The 20,465-nt window shown below is 36.4% G+C and overlaps 1 protein-coding gene across 1 annotated transcript in view; it reads right to left on the bottom strand.

The window, feature by feature from the left end:
- LOC120303072 (CUB and sushi domain-containing protein 3-like) overlaps positions 1–20,465 on the bottom strand; it is a gene marked incomplete at its 3' end in the record, with an annotated part of 446,767 nt that overhangs the window by 126,042 nt on the left and 300,260 nt on the right. Inside the window, exon 10 of the mRNA XM_039332219.1 lies at positions 19,169–19,290. Coding sequence (XP_039188153.1) covers positions 19,169–19,290 — 122 coding nt within the window. The remainder of the gene's footprint in view (positions 1–19,168; positions 19,291–20,465) is intronic.

The raw sequence follows: 20,465 nt of genomic DNA, 5'->3' as shown, positions 1-20,465 counted from the left end.
GGCAGGGACTGTGTTTATGTTCCTGTGCATTCTGAAACACCTCTTTTGAATGAAACCTGGAGCATTTAATTAACTAATGCATGTCTTAGCAAGTTGCGGCACTTGGCTGAACCTATCTCATCTTGGAAGATAAATAGGCACTAGTTAATGGAAGACAATCAGAGAATACAAGGTTACAGAAAAAACTAAGATGTTGCAGTAAAAATGTGTAATGCCAAACTATTTCTACATTGTTGTTATAGAGCTTAGTTCTTATGTGGTCAAAAGTTAATAATTTGAGATTAAATTACGATGTGGCCAAAATGATTAACAGATTTATCTCTAATACCTAAGAGAAATTGTACAGAGAGAAGATCTAAGACCACATCTGAGCCCAAAATTTTCATTGCTAAATAAGACAATTATTAAGTGAGTAATGCTCCAATTTACCATCTTTTTGCCACAGTTGTTAAACAAATCACTGAAGTTGTTAAGTGAATCATGCAGTCATTAAGTGAATCTAGCTTTCCACATTGACTCTGCTTGCTGAGAAGTTTACAAATGGTGATCACATGACCGTGGGACAGTGAAACTGTCATAAATAAGAGCCGAGGTGGTGCAGCAGTTAGAGTGCAGTACTGCAGGCCACTTTAGCTGACTGTGTTCAGCAGGTCAGCGGTTCAAATCTCACTGGCTCAAGGTTGACTCAGCCTTCCATCCTTCCGGGGTAGGTAAAATGAGGACCCAGATTGTTGGGTGCCATGTAAATATATATATATACATTGCTTACTGGTGTACACCGCTTAGAGAGTGCTTGCACTTAAAGCGGTATATAAGTCTCATAAATAAATAAATACATTCCACTTGCCAAGCACACAAATTTTGATCAAGTGACCATGGAGGATACTGCAATGGTTGTAAGTGTGAAAAATGATCATAAGTTCCTTTTGTCAGTGCCATTATAACTTTGAGCGGTTATAAGTTGAGGACAGAGCAGGAGGAAAAAGTAGATGCAAGAAGTCTCATGATTGCTTACTATAAAAAGGAGTTACTCAGATGTTGCTGGCATCATTTCATAATGAATTCTTAGCTTGTATTTTATTCATTTTTTAATAATAACTTACTTCTGAAATCCCAGGATAATTCTGTCTCTCTTTAATTGGATTCCACCCTACCTTTCCAGTAAGAACCTGTGACAGCTGCCAAGAAAACTACATGACCACATCCACTATGAATTGAGTTCAATGCAAATCAGATGTAGCTTGACATATAAATACATTCTTTCTCTTCAAGAAATATGAGCCATTTTCAAATGTCATAAGATATCAAGAATCTTTCAGTGACATCTCAGAAAAGATTTTAAAGTCAGTACATTTTTATGGTATAAGGTCACAAAACATGGGAGTAAAATAGATGAAAGAAAGCATACAGGAATGAAGGAAAATGAATTCTAAAGATTTGTAAACTAGGATATCACTAGAAATATTGTCAGCAGTAAGAACCTAACAAATAGTACATTGTTGTGATTTATTGCCTTCATATTCCATATGACTTTGGAAGGTGGTTGATTATGACCAGAAATATCAATAAAATGCAAATCTTCATGTTGTCAACTTTAGAATGAACATGGTTGCAGCCCATCTTTTTCCTTCTCATTCCTAGTTGTCACATAGCACGGAGGGAGGGGGGATTGCCAGGTGTTGTGCTAGACCAGGGGTGTCAAACTATTGGCCCAAGGGCCGGATGAGTCATGAGGAAACCGCACCCACCCCATTGCCGGCAATGGGGAAAAGGTTCCAATACGTCGCATGACATTACATGACATTGCGAGTTTGACATGTCTGCCCTAGACAAAACAGACTTTCTCTCTCAGACTTTCTCTCATGGGAACCAAGGTCATCGGTTGCTCCCGAGACTGCAGGCTGGGCGTTTCATAAAAAGCCCGCCAACAAGCTGAGTGGGAAAACGTAGTTGCTTGCATAGTTTTGGGGGTGGGATTTCTTAACTTTGTATTGGGGAATTGTTATGCATCTCTTCAGACTTGGTTTCACTTTTAAAGCACTGATACTCTGTATCAATAAACATGTTCTTTGAGAATTTGCAAGCCTTGATGTTCTGCTTTATTTGTCTCTGTCGATTGAAACCTTGACACATGTTTCTACACTTTCACCCTCAGGCTTTTCACTCTTCAAATATTTTTGTTTTGTTCTACACAATGAAATGTTATCAGAACTAAGATATTCATATCAAACAAGTAAAGGAAGTATGTTTAAATTCTGAGTTGATAAAATAGCTTCACTTGCTGTTAAAAAATATTCATCACCAGAATAATGTATGTGTACTGTGCCATTCTTTAAAACTACAATCATGAGATAATGGATTGGATCCAGATTTATTCACATTTAGAATTGATTTAAGTGCCATTTAAGTTCAATTGAGTTTAGATCTACAAGGATTTTTTATTTGAGTTCCCCTTCTCAAATGATTTTACATTTGGTAGTAAGGATAGCAGTAGAGGAATAGCGAGAAGAGTATTTAATTTCTAAAAACTGAAATAAGAATACTTGGCAGAATCTGCAGTTACAAGTGGTCCTTAACATGCAACAATAATAGAAACTACCATTACAATTGTAAGTCATGACAGTCATAAGTCATAAGTGATTGACCCAATTTTACAACTTTTTTTGCAGCAGTTGTTAAGTGGATGCCACAGATGTTGTGCACTTATGGTTTGCTATGGGGCCAATTTTGTTGGACATAACTAACTGCTAGTTTTTGGCAAAATAATCCTAAAATGCAATTATATGACCATGGGACACTGCAGATGGTTGTAAATATAGCTGTGTTGCCGAACACCTGAAGTTCAGTCATGTGACTGCATAATATGTGTGACTGTCAGAACTTTGAATTCAAGTTGTAAGTAGCTCACAGGTAGGTCTGTCATAATTGAACAGTTGCTAAGCGGTTGGTCATATGTTGAGTACTATCTGTATACTCCTGCTTGATTGACAAGGTCTCTAGGGAAGGTTTTGCTGCATGCAGTTACTTATAGTAGATGGATCTTCTCAGTGGTGGCACCTTTTATCTAGAGTAATACTTCTCATTAAATTATTGGGCAGTCTACTTCTATTGTTTGTAAGCTGCACAGAGTCACCTATGAATGAGATGGATTCCCCTGGGGATTTTACTCTGCCGGTCGTTGCCAACTATAGGGGGGCAGTGCTCATCTCCATTTCAAGGCCATTAAGCAAGAACTATCTGAAGACATTTCCACAGTCATGTGGCCAGCATGTTATCACCTTCCTATTGAAATGGTACCTATTTAATTACTCACAAATGCATGCTTTCAAACTGCTAGCTTGGCAGAAGTTGAGACGAGGATGGGAACTCACCCATTGCATATCACTCGGTTCTTGAACCTGAGCTTCTGGCTTTCCAGCTGATAAGTCTAGCCTCTTAATCATTAAGCCACGTGTGCCCCCTGGCAACACATAAATCCAATAAATAAATGAAAATAAAATAAAAATAAATAAATAAATCCCATAGTAGATGCTGAAGACCTACTATACAGGTCTTCCTGTAATGAATAATGGATAGTTTTGCATCCTTTCCACCTCAGTTTTATAAAGATAGACTTTACTCTGACTTTCTATATTTAGTATTTCATTTAAAGATATTTATTATAATCCATTCTGAGATATAATAGCATAAAATGCATTAAAGTAACAAACAAGTGCTTCTTGTTCTGTCCATCTGACAGCTCTCTGAAGCTACTTTGCAGAAAAGTGTATCCTGAACTTTACACTGTGTGCTGACTTCACTAATATTTTTATTCCTTATAGTTCTCAGTTGTATGTATCTGACCTTCATGAATTTTCTTTCCCAGCTGTGTATTTACTTTATTTCTCTGTCAGCTCTTACAAGCTGATATGAAAGTCAGAGAAGTCATTGTGGTCATTATCTAAGTATTTACTACAAGACAATCCTTTCTTGAAGTGCTCCTCAGCAGAAGATTTCTTGAGAAATTAGCTTTCATCAAGAACAAGTATCTGAAACACTTGACGCACAAATAAAAATAACTGAAAGCTTAAAATCAACCTTTAGAAACTTTCTATTCTCCTTTTCAATTTAGTCTCTTAAATTAGCCCCAATTCTGCTTCTTTCTACAATATGGTACAATAAACAAACAAACAAAAAATAAACAGTTGTACTTCTGGTTAACAATAATGCAAGCACAAGAAGCCAGTAGTAATTTGGTGATGATCTCTTGGGATTAAGGATGAGGCAATCAGAATATTTATATGGAAGGGCCAAAAAAAAAAAAAAAATCAAGCCCGTTTGGTGTAGTGGTTCAACCTGAAGATTGTGAGTTCTAGTCCTGCTTTAGGCATGAAAGCCATCTGGGTGACCTGTAGCCAATCACTAGGAGACTGTCAGTTCTAGTCCCACTATAACAATAACAATAGTAATAATAGCAATGGTAATAATAATAGTAATAATAACAATAACAATAATGTTGGAAGGGACCTTGGAGGTCATCTAGTCCAACCCCCTTAGGCAGGAAAATTGGCTGTGTGCCTTTGAGCCAGTCACTCTCTCTCAGTCCAACCCACCATACAGCTTGTTGTAGGGAACATAGGAAGATGGAGGAGTATTATATATGTTTGCTGCCTTCAGTTACTTATAAAATAATAAAGTTGGGATAAAAAAAATCTTAAAAAAAAATCATAAGAACAGGCAGAGTTTAATCATGCAGTCATAGCTGCCATCCTGACTTTTTTTGAAACTGCCCCTGAAACGTTCCTGAGGCCCCTTCAGCTCAGATATCATTTTAGCAATAGCTTGGTAAGAAAGATGCTATTCATTTTAGAGCTAAATTATAATTCAGATTGTAATATATTTGGTGTTTTTTTTTAAAAAAAATACTACCAGTTGTATACTATTGAATGAATGAAATTAGTGATAAAACAGATAAACTTCTGGGACCAGTGTTAAATTTCTCCCAATATAAATTTGATAGTTGAAAGACAGATGTTTTCCCCAGATTAGCTATTTTCAAAAGACAGATGTTTCCCCCCCAGATTAGCTGCAAAGAAAGATCTGAATTCTCTCTTCACATTTATTCTGATTCTATTAATTTTCTATTCAGCTTCCCACAGTACTGTAGTGAAAACATCTGCATTTTTACAAGTCTTTGCAAGATAGTTGCAAAGATGCAGCTATTGTCAGATATAGTTTTGTCCTTAATGCATCTTTGATGGAATAGAAAAAGGTCATTTTTGTTATTATCACTGTAATTTATTGTAATTTACTGATTATGTTATTGACATTATCTATTTTCAGTTTGAGTGTTTTGTCTTACAGTTCAAAGTAGTCATTGGCTAAGAATATGAGGGTTGGATCCAAGGTTTGTAGGTGGTTCAGTCACCTACATTTTCCACTTGTATATGATGCAGACAGTGATTTGGACTAACCCCAACCCTAAAGTTAATTTCAAAGTGTTCAGAAGAGTGACATGTATATGTATATGTGTGTGTATATGTATATGTGTATGTGTATGTATGTGTGTGTGTGTTAATTACATATAACATTTAGTGAGAATGAAGGGGGAAGATTAGAATAGCCTTACTTTTTCAAGTTTATTGAAGAAAATAATGTCTTTATCTACACAAGAATAGACAGTAGATATGCATGATCACAAAACAATCATAGCTGAAACTGCATTATTTTTAAAAAAGGCATTGAGGTTCAGTGCACTGCTGGTTCCACAAACCTCAAAAAGAAAACATTATTAATGGCTAACATGCTAAAAATCTGAAGAGTCATATGAACTAGACTTTTTCATGGCATAAGACTTTATTTAAATGGAAATAGAGGAAATTTAATATGATCAATTGTGGGTATAATATTTAATTGTTGACCTTCTTCTACAACTGCCACTATGCAGACAATTTATTTGAAGCAGCTCTTACCTTCAGAATAAAACAGTTCTTCCACCATTTGTTATTCACAGCAATAGCCTAGTAAAGCCTGGGATAGGTTTACATATAGTGCAGCTTAATATCTGATTAGTCTAGAATGCTAAGAGCAGCTCCCATCTATATTGCAAACTCTCAAGCTTTCCTTAAATCACTTTTTTTTACTGTACCCATTTTCATTTTGAAATTAGTCTTTGCTATCTGATTCTGTGCTGTTAATTATGTTTTTTCCCCCTCTTCTTAAGGACTCTGTGTCCTTTTAACCTTTTATTTGTATTTCTCTTTATTTGGTTTTGCCCAATCCTCCAGCAATTTTTAGCAAGGGGGAATTTTGGCAGGAGAAAGAAGGAACTGGGGTTGGAAAAGTCCAAGAAGCCTGTGTTCATGTTCTGCCAATTTCCCAGGTATCTGAGAGAAAATATGACCAGATGAGCTAATTCTACTCTATTGTAAGTCTACATTAAAAGAATGTTGCAAATCTGAAGGAAGCAACCTCCCACTATCACTTTCAGCTCTGATATTTTAAAGCAAATTCTTTTCAGGTTTATTTCTTTGCCTGGTAAGCAGTGGCAGACTCCTTTCCTTTATTTCAGTGGCTCCCAACCTTTTCTTAGAACGTTTATCTAGAACGCTTCTGATATATTCTTGCACCCCTTACAAAAGTTCAAAATAATGGCAATTATGCATATATACTATAATTTTGAAAGCCCAAAGTTTTTGCACCCCATGCAATATTGTCTCGCACCGCATGGAATATTGTCTCGCACTCCCGGTTGGGAATCCCTGGTGTATTTGATTATTTCCTAGGAAGCATCTCTTCCTCTTGTCCATCAAGTCATTCCCACATACCACTACACCAGGGGTAGTCAACCTTGGCTCTTTTATGACTTGTGGACTTCAACTCCCAGAATTCCTGAGCCAGCACAACTGGCTCAGGAATTCTGGGAGTTGAAGTCCACGAGTCATAAAAGAGCCAAGGTTGACTACCCCTGCACTACACTGATAAAATCAAGGTTCCACTCTATACTTTGCAAAAACAATTTGCATTTTAAAGGTTCGTAAATTATGTTTTTGGCCTTAACTTCAGATAGTTTATTATTGGATTCTCTGTACCAATTGTCAGGAATCAATCATAAGAGACTATAAGAGCAGAAATATGGAGATTATACATGGAAGGTGATCATACAGGGCCACACAGGAAAGTAAAATGGTCTGATGAACTAGCAGAAGGTAGAGTTTAACAGATCAGCTTAAGTATCAGGAGCCCTGGTGGTACAGCAGTTAGAATGCAGTATTGCAGGCTAACTCTGCCCACAACCTGGAGTTCAATCCTGACAGGCCTCAAATTGAGTCAGCCTTCAATCCTTCCGAGGTGGGTAAAATGAAGGCCCAGATTGTTGGGGGTAATTAAGAGTGCTGTAAAGCACTATGGAGTAATATACTACTTATAGGTATTTAAGCCTAAGTGCTATTGCTATTACTATTGCTATCAGCCCCACACTGCTTGATAAGTACCAACTGTTAGTAATTGCTGGAATTCTTGAAATACTGTATAGACTTAGACCAGTGTTGTTCAAATACCTGGAAATATTTTATTCTACATTTGTTATAATATAATTATATATTGTAGCTAAAATATAATTATATATTGTAGAATATTATCAGATGTGCAAACTGCCTTTAGAATATGTGGAGAAATATGAGTCTTTATTGCTGATACACACTGAATAATTGAGAAAACCAAAGAATATCAAATAAGAAGTCAGTATCTGCTTCATTGATTATAGAAACACCTTTGTTTGTGTCAATCATGCCAAGTTGTGGAAAATGCTCCAAATAAAATGACTTTTTATTGTCTTCATGACAATCTTATATATTAAGTCAGAAACCCCTAACACAGACAGAACATAATGACAAAGACTGGCTCCAGGCTGGCAAAGGAGTGAGACAAGGCTATATATGTTCCCTTTATCTATTCAACCTACCGTATATCCTGAATATATATTAAGGGAACCTGGACTGGAAGAAGATGAATATAGTTTTAATGTTGGAGGATAGGAGAAAATGCAAAGAATCTGCAAATTCTAGTAATAAAAGTCAAGGAATACAGGACTAAAATTAAATATAAAGAAGATCAAACTAATGCCTTGGAACTGACAATGAAGATATGAAAGCAATGGATAGCTTCTTCCTTTTAGAATCAATCATCAATAGTAAAGGAGCAGGCTGCTGAAAAACACACCATAGCCTAGCTGCACTTGGGACAGCAGTCATGAAAATCTTGGAAATATTGTACAACAACAGTTGTAAAATATGAATAGATTTAAAAACTGTTTTGGAAGCGTCTGAAAACTTATAATAAGGGACCAGCAACAAGGTGAATAGATTTAAAAATAAAATTAATCCAAATTCTTTTGAGATGCAACTGAAGTGATGAAATGCTGGAATGCATATTTATTTTAGACATTTGCATGGGAATGACAATGATATCTCAGAGACTATCCAAGAAAAAAGATGATGCAAAGGCACACAAATGCTGAGAGAATATAAATGCAAAAATGATGCTAAGTGTGCCAGTCAATCTTTTGTGCTTAATTCAGATTGAAAGACTACACAAACGTAAAATGAATAAAATTTGTAAAGAGGATTTATCCTTGGAACGGTGTGTGCAGACCAAATTATTAAGAAAGATATGAACATGAGAAAGTTTCTTCTACATTTGTTGATTTAGAGAAAGGGTTAGAGTTAGGGTTAAAAATAAAATAAGTAAATTTAAATATTATATAGGTTTTCCATGAGTATGGAACTTATGTTTGTTCCAACTTGGTTGAAGAATCAGAAAAGAACAATGTGTGAAGGAAGTAAACCATGTAAGATGACTGCTTCATTTTCTTTATTTCTGAGCTTTCACTTTACTGATGGTTAGTCCATAATTTAGAATATCTATCTACTTTTATTTAAATCCTCATTGACTTCTTTTGTTGTCTTCCTTCTCTCCCCATCTCAGTCGTTTGTTTTCCCTTAAGTTTTGTTTTCCCTTGCAGTGGCATTGGTCACTGTTCTTCAATGTTTCCACTACTTGTAGTTCCACAGCTAAGTCTTCTCAGCTGGGATATGAAAGGAGCCCCATTGAGCATCCCCTGGGCAATAGTGATGTCACCAGATAATCCTTTCAACATGGAAATGCCTTAGTAGGTACTTCTAACATGAGTGTATGTAGTAGTAGTTAAGTCTTCTTCTACACATGTTAAACAATTGTAAAGTTTTACCTGTCTTGGGTCCTTTATACATTGGCTACTGTTCTGGTAGTTTCAGGCTCATGCTAAGATCGAATTCTCCTCCAGTGAAATAGATCCAAAATTTTACCAAAGCATTTTCCCTTATCATACCATTTGAATTAAATTAGCAGCATAAATTTGGAAAGGACACAGTGCACAAATTCAAATTAAAGCACCCTGAAAATTGTCTATCTAGAATCTGCTTGACCACACCCAGTAAACTGAAGTCACCATATCTTCAAGTAATGGATTCAACTTGTCATTAGCAAACTGTTCATAATATTCAACTAGACTCTTACCTCCTTATAAGTTACAATTATTATTTCATTTTAGGCACTCTGGGACAACAAAAAACTATATTATGTATTTTTCTCATCTTTAATGAGTTAAGTGGACTAGAGTCCAACTGTTTCTCAGTTGTTGCTCATGACTTATAGAATCTCTTCATTTGGAATAAAGGTTTGGACTTTATTTTGGCAACTGCTTAAGAGGGAACTCTTCTATAGAACATTTTGTAACTTGTGAATTGTTTAAACTTGAGTTTAACTGTTGTTTTTCTTTTTTCTTTTGTATTTCAGCTATGAAATTTTTTTTTCATTATAATCATGATTATCATTTTTATTCTAAACTGTTTATAATTTTAATGATGTTCTCTGTGGATGTTTTAACTGATTCTACGTTTTACTGAATTGCTGCCAATTGCTGAAAACCCTGATTGATTTGGCAGGATACAATAAAATAAATATTCAAGTACCCCTTCAGGCTCCTGAATGAATGCTATTTATATTCCTCCTTTGCCCCTCCCCACAAGGCTAAACATACTCAATTCTTTAAAACTCTCCTCGCAAAAACGTTTCCAGTTTCCTGATCAAGTTTATTGCCTTTATTTTCAAATGATCCTGCTTTGTAATAAATGAACTCTGTACAAAAGTTTGAATCTTACCAATACAGAATAGAATGAATCTTTTATTTGAAAATTACATTTCTGTTCACTCAGCTAACTATATATTTATCTTTTCTATAACCATCTCACTTCAGAGTCTCATGCTTAATTTGTGGCCAAATGCTATTCCAATAATTCTTTTCATGAAAACCTTTACCAAACTTGGATAACCTGTCCTTTTCCTGATCTTTTCCCCCAATAAACAATTTAGCCAGGAAAGCATTTTTGTCTGTTAAATCAATTCTGTAATTTTCAACCTGGTTCTTATTTTGTAACTGTGCACTGTTTTCTACAGTAAACTCAGCCCATTCTGCAAATATCTGCAGATATGATCAGTCTTCTTCTCTTATCTACAAGATTAATTTAAAAAATTAGAAATTAGAAAGTGGAAAAACATGAAACCTGTGGCATCCGACTTGATGTCATTCCAGTTTGATGGGTAATGACTTAGGCGGTCTATTTGACCAATGTTTCAGGAATCCACCAAAAGCATAATTAAATTAGCTTTCTAATCAGAATGTTATGGTTTTTCCCAATGTTTGGCAGAAATCAAAATTATATGTCTAACATTCTCTGAAGAAATTATTTTTGGTTTCTTCTGCTTCTTTTACTTTCCCATCCATCGACATTGTTAATGATTGTATGTATGTGTGTATGTGTGTGTGTATGTATGTAAGTATGTATGTGTATGTATGTATATATATATGTATATATATATATATATATATATATATATATATATATATATATATATATATATATATATATATATATATATATATATATATATATATATATATTTGTTTTCTGAGGTTTTCGCGGGTATTTGTATGTAGGTCTTGGTTGTGTCGGACGTTTCGACGAAGTCACATTCGTCATCTTCAGGCTGGTGTTTTTAGCTTCTTGCTTTGAGCAGCAATGTGTGGTTTTAGCTGTTTCTTCCTTTTAACTGCCAGTGAGGGTATGAACTGATTGGATGGGAGCTTGGCTGTGTTCTGATTGGGTGGAGGTGTGTTCTGAATGGTTAGGGGCTTGGCTGTGCTCTGATTGGCTGGGGGAGTGTTCTGTTTGGTTGTGCTCAGGTTAGTCTGAGTTGCAGAGGGGTTTAAGATTTTGGGGTTAGGGAGTCGTTTGTCAATAAGGGCAGGTTTCCAAATGGCTGGTAGGCGGGAGGTATCATCTCGCTTGTTCATGCTGTGTGGGCGTTTTTCTATCTCGATGGCTTCTCTGATTATTCTGTTATTAAAATGTTCACTTTTGGCAATGGTTCTGGTATTTTTAAAGTCAATTTCATGTCCTGTGGCTTTAAGGTGTTGGACCAGGGAAGATGTTGGTTCCTCTTTTTTGACTGAGTTCTTATGTTCTTCAATGCGTGCACTTATTCTTCTGTTGGTTTGTCCGATGTATGTGGTGGGACAAGTGGTGCATGGGATTTCGTATACTCCTTGATTTTCTAATTCAATTTTATCTTTGGGGTTTCTAAGGATGGTGGATATTTTTCTGTTTGTGCAGAATGCTGTTTTGATGTTGTGTTTATGGAGGATCTTACTGATTCTGTCTGTGGTGCCTTTTATGTATGGGAGGAGGGCTTTGCCGTTTTCTTGTTCTTTGTCTTGGATTTTAGTGGGGGTTTCTTTTTGGATTAGGTTTGTAATCTTATTTCTATGGAATCCATTGGATGTTAGTACATTGGTGAGAGTGTGTAGTTCGGGTTTTAGGTGTTGTTCGTCAGCTAAGCGTTTTGTTCTGGAGATGAGTGTCTTGGCTACAGAGTTGATCTGTGCTGGGTGGTGGTGTGAGAGAGCGTGCAGATAGCGGTTTGTGTGTGTTTTCTTCTGGTAGATGGTGTGTCCTAGGGAGCCATTGGATTTCTTGTAGACTAAGACATCCAGGAAGGGAAGTTGGTTGTTAGCTTCTGTTTCCATGGTGAACTGTATTTTGGGGTGTAGGCTGTTGAGGTGTGTGAGGAAGTTGTCCAGTTTTTCTTTCCCATGTGGCCAGATTATGAAGGTGTCGTCTACGTATCTGAGCCAGAGTTTGGGTTTGTGATCCGATTTTTCTAGAGCTTGGGTTTCAAAGTGTTCCATGTAGAGGTTGGCAATGACAGGTGAGAGGGGTGATCCCATGGGTGCTCCTTCTGTTTGTTTGTATTTTTGTCCATTATAGATGAAGTATGTGTTGGATAGGCAGTGGTTGGTCAGATCTAAGATGTGTTTGGGGGGGTTATATTTGTTTTGAATAGCTGTCAAGGCTTCTTTGATAGGCACTTGGGTGAAGAGGGATATGACATCGAAGCTCACTAGTAGGTCGCTGGGCTGTAAGCTTTGTTTCTTTATGATCTCTATAAACTGGAATGAGTTTTTTACGTGTGAGGTGATGGATTCTGCATAGGGCTGTAGTTGTTTGGCGAGAAATTTGGCTAGGTTTTGTAGAGGTGAGCCTATGGAGCTGACTATAGGTCTGAGTGGGGTTCCTTCTTTGTGTATCTTGGGGAGACCATAGAGTTTAGGGCATCTGGATGATTTCTCTCTGGGAATGATTCTTTGCTGGATCTCTTCGCTAATGGGGGAGGCTTTTATCTTGGTTCTGGTGGTTTTTTCCAGGTAGGTGGTGGGATCTGTATTTAGGGGTTTGTATGTGGAGTCTTGGAGTAGGTTGGTTAATTTGGTTTGGTAGTCAGATGTGTTCATAACCACCGTTGCCCTAAGTAAAGTATCTCAGAATTTGTCAAATTTACCCAATCACTAATTAATGTTAAAACCACCGCATCATAATATAATTTCAAATTTGGTACCTTAAGTCCACCCCTCTCACGGAAGTCTTGCATAATTTTAAACTTAACCCTTGGTTTTTTCCCTGCCCAAATAAATTTGTTGAGACCCTTCTGCCACTCATTTAAATTAATCTCATTTTTCAAAATTGGTAACATTTGAAACAAAAAAAGAAACTTGGGTAGAATATTCATTTTTATCACTGCAATTCTTCCCATGAGGGATAATTGCAACTTTTCCCAATTCTTCAAGTCCTTCTGTACCCTGACCCACAACCTTTCATAATTATTTTTAAATAATTTTGCATTAGAAACAGACAGCATCACCCCCAAATATTTTACCTTATTAACAATCTCAAAACCCGTCAAGTTGACCAAAATCTGCTTCTCCTGACTCGACATATTTTTAGGTAAAATTTTAGTCTTATTTACGTTAATCTTAAAACCCGAGACCAAACCATAATGATGAATCAACTGTAATAAGTTTACTACAGAATAATCAGGTTGCGACAAAGTAACAACCAAGTCATCCGCAAAAGCTCTCAACTTATATTCTTTTTTATTAACATATATTCCTTTAATTTCCTGAGACTCTCGAATTTTGATCAATAATATTTCCAATGTTAAAACAAACAACAATGGCGATAAAGGACACCCCTGTCTAGTACCTTTCTCTATTGTAAAAACCTCCGACAAACCTCCATTAACAATAAGTTGTGCCGTTTGTTTTTGATATATTACCGTAAGGGCTTGTAATATCTTTTCACCAAAATTCATTTCTTCCATTACTCTTAACATAAAATGCCAATTCAATTGATCAAATGCTTTTTCAGCATCTAAAAATATGAGCCCTGCAGGAACTTGGTTGTTCTTGTCTAAATATTCTAGTAAATTAATAATTTGTCTGACATTATTTTTCATATACCTTCCTGTTATAAATCCTGATTGATCTTTATGCACAAGATGATGCACCACCCTCATAAGCCTATTTACCAAAATTTTTACAAATATCTTATAATCCACATTTAAAAGAGATATAGGCCTGTAATTTTTTGGTAGGGTAAGATCTTGATCCTCCTTTGGAATCAATGATATAAAAGCACTACGCCATGAAGGAGGAATCTCTAAACCCTGTAAAATACCATTAAAAAGATCATGTAATGGTTGGATCATCTCCTCTATTAGAACTTTGTAATAAACAGCTGTTAACCCATCCGTACCCGGTGCTTTCCCTAATTTCAATTGTTGAATTGCTGAGGTAATTTCCTCCTTAGTAATTAAACCATTAATTTCATATTTCTGATCCTCAGTCAGTTTAGGAAAACTTGCCTCAGCTAAATATTTATTTATATCTAGCATTTGTATATTAGTAGATTTATATAGGTTTTGATAATAATCCAAAAAAGATTTTTTAATCAATTCCTTCTGAGAAACTAATTTACCCTTATAGTTTATTTTCTCTATTATTCTTTGTCTCTGTTTCTTTCTTAATTGATAAGCCAACCATCTCCCAGGCTTATTGGCATTACAAAATGTATTTTGTTTCATAAATAATAAGTTGGTTGCAGCTTGATCTGCTATCAACATATTAAATTGTGACCTTAATAACTTTACAGATTCTTTAATACTCTCATCAGAAGGATTTAAAATCAAAGCCCTTTCTTTTAATTTAATTTCATCTTCAAGTTCTCTACGTTTCTGAATCTGATTTCGCTTATAAAAATTATTCATTTTTATCAAAACACCGCGCATAAATGCTTTACCTGCATCCCATACCATTGACATTGAAGTCCCCTTATACATATTCAAAGCAAAATAGTCCTTTAAACACTCCTTTAGTTTTTGAACATTCTTTTCTTGTCTAAACAAATTTTCATTAACTCTCCAAGATCTTCTTTCCTCTTTCTCTTGAATCAGCTCCATCCAAACTGGACTATGATCCGTCAGTGATCTAGGAAAAATCTTTACATTCTTTACTTTATTATACAAGTCCGTGGTAATCAAGAAAAAGTCAATTCTTGAAAAAGATTGGTGTCTATCAGAAAAAAAAGTAAAGTCTCTCTCCTCTTGATTACGTTCCCGCCAATAATCCCTTAATTCCCAGTCTTCTTTCATGTCAAAAAAGGCTTTAGGTAGCCTTGCTTGTTTAAGAAAAGGAGAGGAACCTTTCTTATCCCTTAGTGTATCTAAGACACCATTCCAATCACCCATTAATACCACTGATCTATAATCAAGCAAAGTTATTTTTTGATGTAACTGTTTATAAAATTGTTCCTGTTGTTGATTTGGAGCGTAAAGTCCAACTATAAGTACTTTCTTACCATATATACCAAGTTCAATCATCACATATCTCCCCTGGGGATCTGATTCTACCAGACAAGCTGGTAGGTTTTGTTTAACATATATAACAACTCCCCCTTTCTTCCCAGGAGCAGGAGATATAAAATGAGATCCCAAACGAGCATTAACTAAATATTTCTGGTCTTTAAGTAAAATATGAGTTTCCTGTAGACAAATAACATCATTGGTATGTTGCTTCAAATAATAAAAGATTTTTTTCCGTTTCTGAGGAGAATTCAATCCATTAACATTCCAGGTCAAAAACTTTGCCATCTCCCTTGGCACGCAGCCTGGAGAAGACACCATCAAAATCTGACAGAGCTGCGTGTGTTGCATAACTCTTGGGTCTTGCTCCTCCCACCGGCGGTGAAGCACTTCCAGGAGAACTCTCTTTGGGCTCTTTTTTACGTTGCTCCTTCTCTTTACGCTTATAGGCTGCACGAGTCATCCTCTGCTCTTTAGCCTCCGTCTGGCGTTGCTTTGCCGCTTCTATCATCCCTGCGGAAACCAAATCTAATGCCTCAGATTGCTGCTCAGCTTCCTTACCACTCAAAGATTTCCGACCAGATGAAGTTGAGCCTGCACCCAGGACCGAAGTATAAAAATCTCTAGCTTTATCAACTGTGTTCAATCTGTAGCGTGTCCCAGCATGGCTCAAAACAATACCCATCGGAATTTCCCATCTAAATGGCATCGATCTAGCTTTAAGCTCATTGGTTAAAAAAGCAAAGTCTTTTCTACTTCTTAAAATTTTGGATGGGATTTCCTTTAGAATGATGACATCTTGGGCGGCAATCTGAAATCTTTTGTTGTAAAAGGCTTGTATAATCTCATTCCGCAGGGACTTCTTTGTAAAGTAAATCACCACATCTCTAGGCAAATTCTTCTGCTTAGCAATCCAGGAGTTGAGTCTATAAATTTTTTCCACTTCTCTCTGTAATTCTCCTTTATCCATATCCAAGGCCAGCGCCAGATCAGTAAGGACCACCTCCACCAAATCTTGATTGATATCTTCCTTGAGGCCTCTAATCCTCAGAGCATACTCCATCTGTCTATACTGAAACATCAAAATATCTTCTTGTGAGGAGTCCACCTTCCTTTCCACGTCTTGAATTTTGTCATCCAAAGAGTCAACTTTGTCTTCCACTTCCTCAAGCCTTGCGTCGAGCTTAACCACCACAGTAGCCAAACCTGAAACAGCTGCCAATATATCTTGTCGTAGTTCATTATTATTTTCTTGCAATTTAGACTTTATCCCCGTTATCTCTTCTTTGAGATCAGATTTAATTTCTGATTTAATCTGTGAAACAAATTGATTCATTTCCTCTCTCATTTGAACTACAATCTCTCCCATTATGCCTCTAACCTCTTGTACTGAAAGTCCAGGTAGAGGAGGGGAGGGTGGTGGCTGAGCCGGTGGTACATGTTTAGATTGTTGTTGTAGCTGTGCAGTGGAAGTTATAGGAGAAGAAATAACCTTAGGTGCTGAGGAAGGCTGCTGCCTCTTTGAAGCCATTTTAAAAAGCACAATTGTCACTTCCCTTTCCCCTCCAGCCAAAAAGGGAGGAGGAAAGAAAAAAAAAATTTTTTAAAAAGAGACAAACTATAGTCATTAAAAGTCCAGAGTAAATCCAAAGAATAAGTAGTAAAAGAGCAAACAGTTCAAAAGAAAAAATTCTAAACCAAAAGCAAAAGCAGAAGCAAAAAACAGTCCTTAGAAAGGGAAAGTAAAACAAAAGAGAAAGGAAAAAAAACTCCGACAGTTTCAAAACGCCATCTTAAATCCTTTCACTAGTATAACAAAAAAAAGGAGGAAAAATAGTAAAAATCAAAAGATAAAAAAATAAACACCTAAAATATAACAAAAAATCCTTTAAACTGCTCCGTCCGTTTAAAAATTACTCACCAAAATGCTGTAAACACGGAGATAGAAGCGGCGGTTTCTTTTGCTTCCTAGGAAGCAAAAACAGCTGGGAGGCGGAGATCAGCAAGAGCTCCGAGGGAACACTCCTTTCACCCCCTCTAGAAATAAATCCAGAGGGGGTTCAGGGGTTCTACCTCTACTCTTGCGTTCTCTGTCCCTTCCCTTTGCCCGGGAAGGGATTTCCGAGCCGCGGGCCAGCTGATGCGCGCTGCGCTCCGCGGCTCTGACACTTCCCCAGCTGGACGGCTAAAAGCTAGCCGCCATCGCCGTCGCCTCCCACCGGAAGCTCAGCATTACAGTATTTTAAGACAAAAATTGAACATGTGTTTCAGAAGCAATGGGAGAAAATAAAAAAAATAAAGGGAAATAACAGGTTCATAAGCAATAACAGCAGAATAAAAGAGATCAAATGAGATCTCTGATGGGACAGAGCACATAATTGCTGGTTTGGGTGAAAACATACAGAATTGCAACATGCCTATGCCTATGAATAATAATACAATAGCAACTGTTATCTTCCTGTATTAATTGAAATATCAAAAATACACTCCTTAATGAATTATAATTTGAATGATAATTTAGCATTAGATTTCATACAGTAAAAGCAAGATGTTGGCTATGATATGAGAAGCACACTTTTATATAAGAATAATAAATAGATGCATTGATTATATCTAATTTGTTTTCTAATTTGAGAATAATCACTCTCCAGATCATATTCAATTTTTTTTATCACTTTTAACTTAGGAATGTTCTTTCAGATAAAGAAGATGGACTGAAGATAAATCCATATGAAAGAGTGATATCTTACTATATTTAAAAAAAAAAATCCACCATGACATGATTACAACAGGCTCCAGCCACAACAATCCTGCAGAATTCCACAGATGTTCATCATAATGCTTCTGAAACACTTGAACAAACTGTGGTTTGCATCTGAAAGGAAAAGTGTACTTCAAATCATATTTGAGTGTGCGTGCGATATGGATGTTTCTGACTCCTTAATATGGATCATGAATAAAAGGATGTTGTAAATATTTAGCTCATAGTTCAAGAGGTTTGCATTCTACCTGTGATGGATCCAAGTCAATACAGGTGGCTGTAGATTCTGATAGTAAGGCATCACATTAGTGCCAAGCCCTAAATCACAATTTTATCACATTGTCAGATGAAAGTTGGTCCAGCTCCTTAAGAAGAATGATTATTAACTCCTGTAAGAATAACATGGATTCTGGCTACTCAAGTGCATTGTTCAGATCTCCTTCCCTTTTTGAAAGCAATTCTCATGTTCCAGACCTGTCTTCCTGTGACATATTGCTTCAAGTACCTCCTTCTCCTTGCCTTGTTATGAGACCTTTGTCTTGGCTTTTGGACAGTCATTTGTGAAATGTTCTAGCATCTGACCTACAGAGTGTCTTGAGCTAGTCTCTTCAAAATTTCTGACTTCAAACGCTCCTGGCTAGCAAGTTGCAGAACTTGGCATAGTTACAATTTTTTTTTAAATCTGATTGAATATGCTCGCTCTTTGAAGAAATGGCAAGCACTTATTGCTGCCTCAGGATTTACAGTACATCAAAAAAAAAAAAAAAAAAGCTCTCAAGCTTGTAATTGCAGATCTTATTGTCTGCATCAATGTCAAGTTTGTCCAGGACAACTTGGCCTTCTTTGTAGCTTCATAAAACCAAGTGCATTCTTTTTTCATACATTATCCAGTTGTTGTGGAGGGTAAAGGGTAATTCTGGGGAAAGATGCAGCTGTTTTAATCAATTCCCAATCAATGTTATATCAGTACCCTGAAGTATACTTTTACTTTAAATCCAAAACACTGCATCACTCCAATGCTCACACACATTGTCTCAAATGAACTAATCTTTCTAACTTTCTTTCTGACTTCTTATTGATTTTCTAATTATCATTTGATACTGGTGCTTAAAACACTCTCATGGGTCAACTTACCTTATTTGGATTGATGGCTGTGATAACCCAAACACACTGAGCATTACTGTCATACTGGAAAGGAAAATTGGGGGATGTGAAAGTGCCACCTGGTCCCTGAAGATTAGATCCACATGTCTTTACTGCAAAACAAAGAATCAATGTTATGTTTCAAATTAGGTCTTAATTACATTTTTGTTTGCATTCATCTCACATCCCTTAAAATGTTTAGAGTTACACAATAGGGCAAGGTGAAGTTCAGATATTAATTGTGAAAATCCAATCATGATTCATCAGGACTTACTCAAACAGTCCTTTATCTACTGGAGAGATGCTTTCACAATAAAACACATTTCTCCCAATCTCAATAAAGGCAAGATCCACACATATCCCCCATGAGAATTTTTTTTTTCAAAATATGCTTCTCCTTGAAGTGGGGTAGGGTGAGGAGAATGAAAAAAAATCTTTTGCATCAGTCAGAGCCACAATGGCTGAAAAAATGCAACATATATTTGTAGCAATTGTGCCAAATAATTGGGCACTTAGCACATTTTGAATGGAAAGAGATTCAAGAAAAATAAGAGTATAATTCATATAATCCAAATATAGAACCACTACTTATGTGGAGTGAAGTCATGCAGGGTTTATGTGAATTCATTTATTGATATGTTTATTTGTGACTAGGATTATGATGTGGAGTAAGTAAATATAATACAAGCCATCACTGTGCAGAAGCCATTTTGTTAGAAAGAGAGGGGACACAACAGGAACAAGAAATGTTATCATAGGAACAACAGAGATGAATCATAGAGTAGCAATATGTCAAAAGAAACAAATACAATAGAGATGAATGATAGAGCTGCATATAAGGTAAACATAACACCCGTAACATCTTCCCCTTTTCATGTTAACCAAACAACATTGTGAAATTTTGGATGAGAACTAGCAACAACACTTCCTATACGTTAAGTCTGTTGGTGGTTGCGAACATCTGCCACTATGGATGAAGACTGGCCCTCTTTGTACTAAAAGTTTCTCTGACCTCACTGAGTTTACTGGGCTCTTCTCACCATTTACTGGGACATTCTGCAGAACAGAAAAGAATACAATAAGCATTGGAAGGGACCTTGGAGGTCTACTTGTTCAACCCCCTGCTCAAGCAGGAAACACTATGGTATTCCAGACAGGTGGGTGTCCAGTCTCTTCTTAAAAGCTTCCAGTGATGGAGCACCCACAACTTCTGAAGGCAAGCCGTTCTACTCCAATTGTTCTCATCGTTGGGAAATTCCTCCTTAGTTCTAGGTTGCTTCTCTTTCCT

This window comes from Crotalus tigris, unplaced genomic scaffold (genome assembly GCF_016545835.1).
Source record: "Crotalus tigris isolate CLP2741 ecotype Arizona unplaced genomic scaffold, ASM1654583v1 scf7180000024455.1231707, whole genome shotgun sequence".
NCBI classification, from domain to species: Eukaryota; Metazoa; Chordata; class Lepidosauria; order Squamata; family Viperidae; genus Crotalus; species Crotalus tigris.
This window is presented reverse-complemented; position numbering and strand designations above follow the sequence as displayed.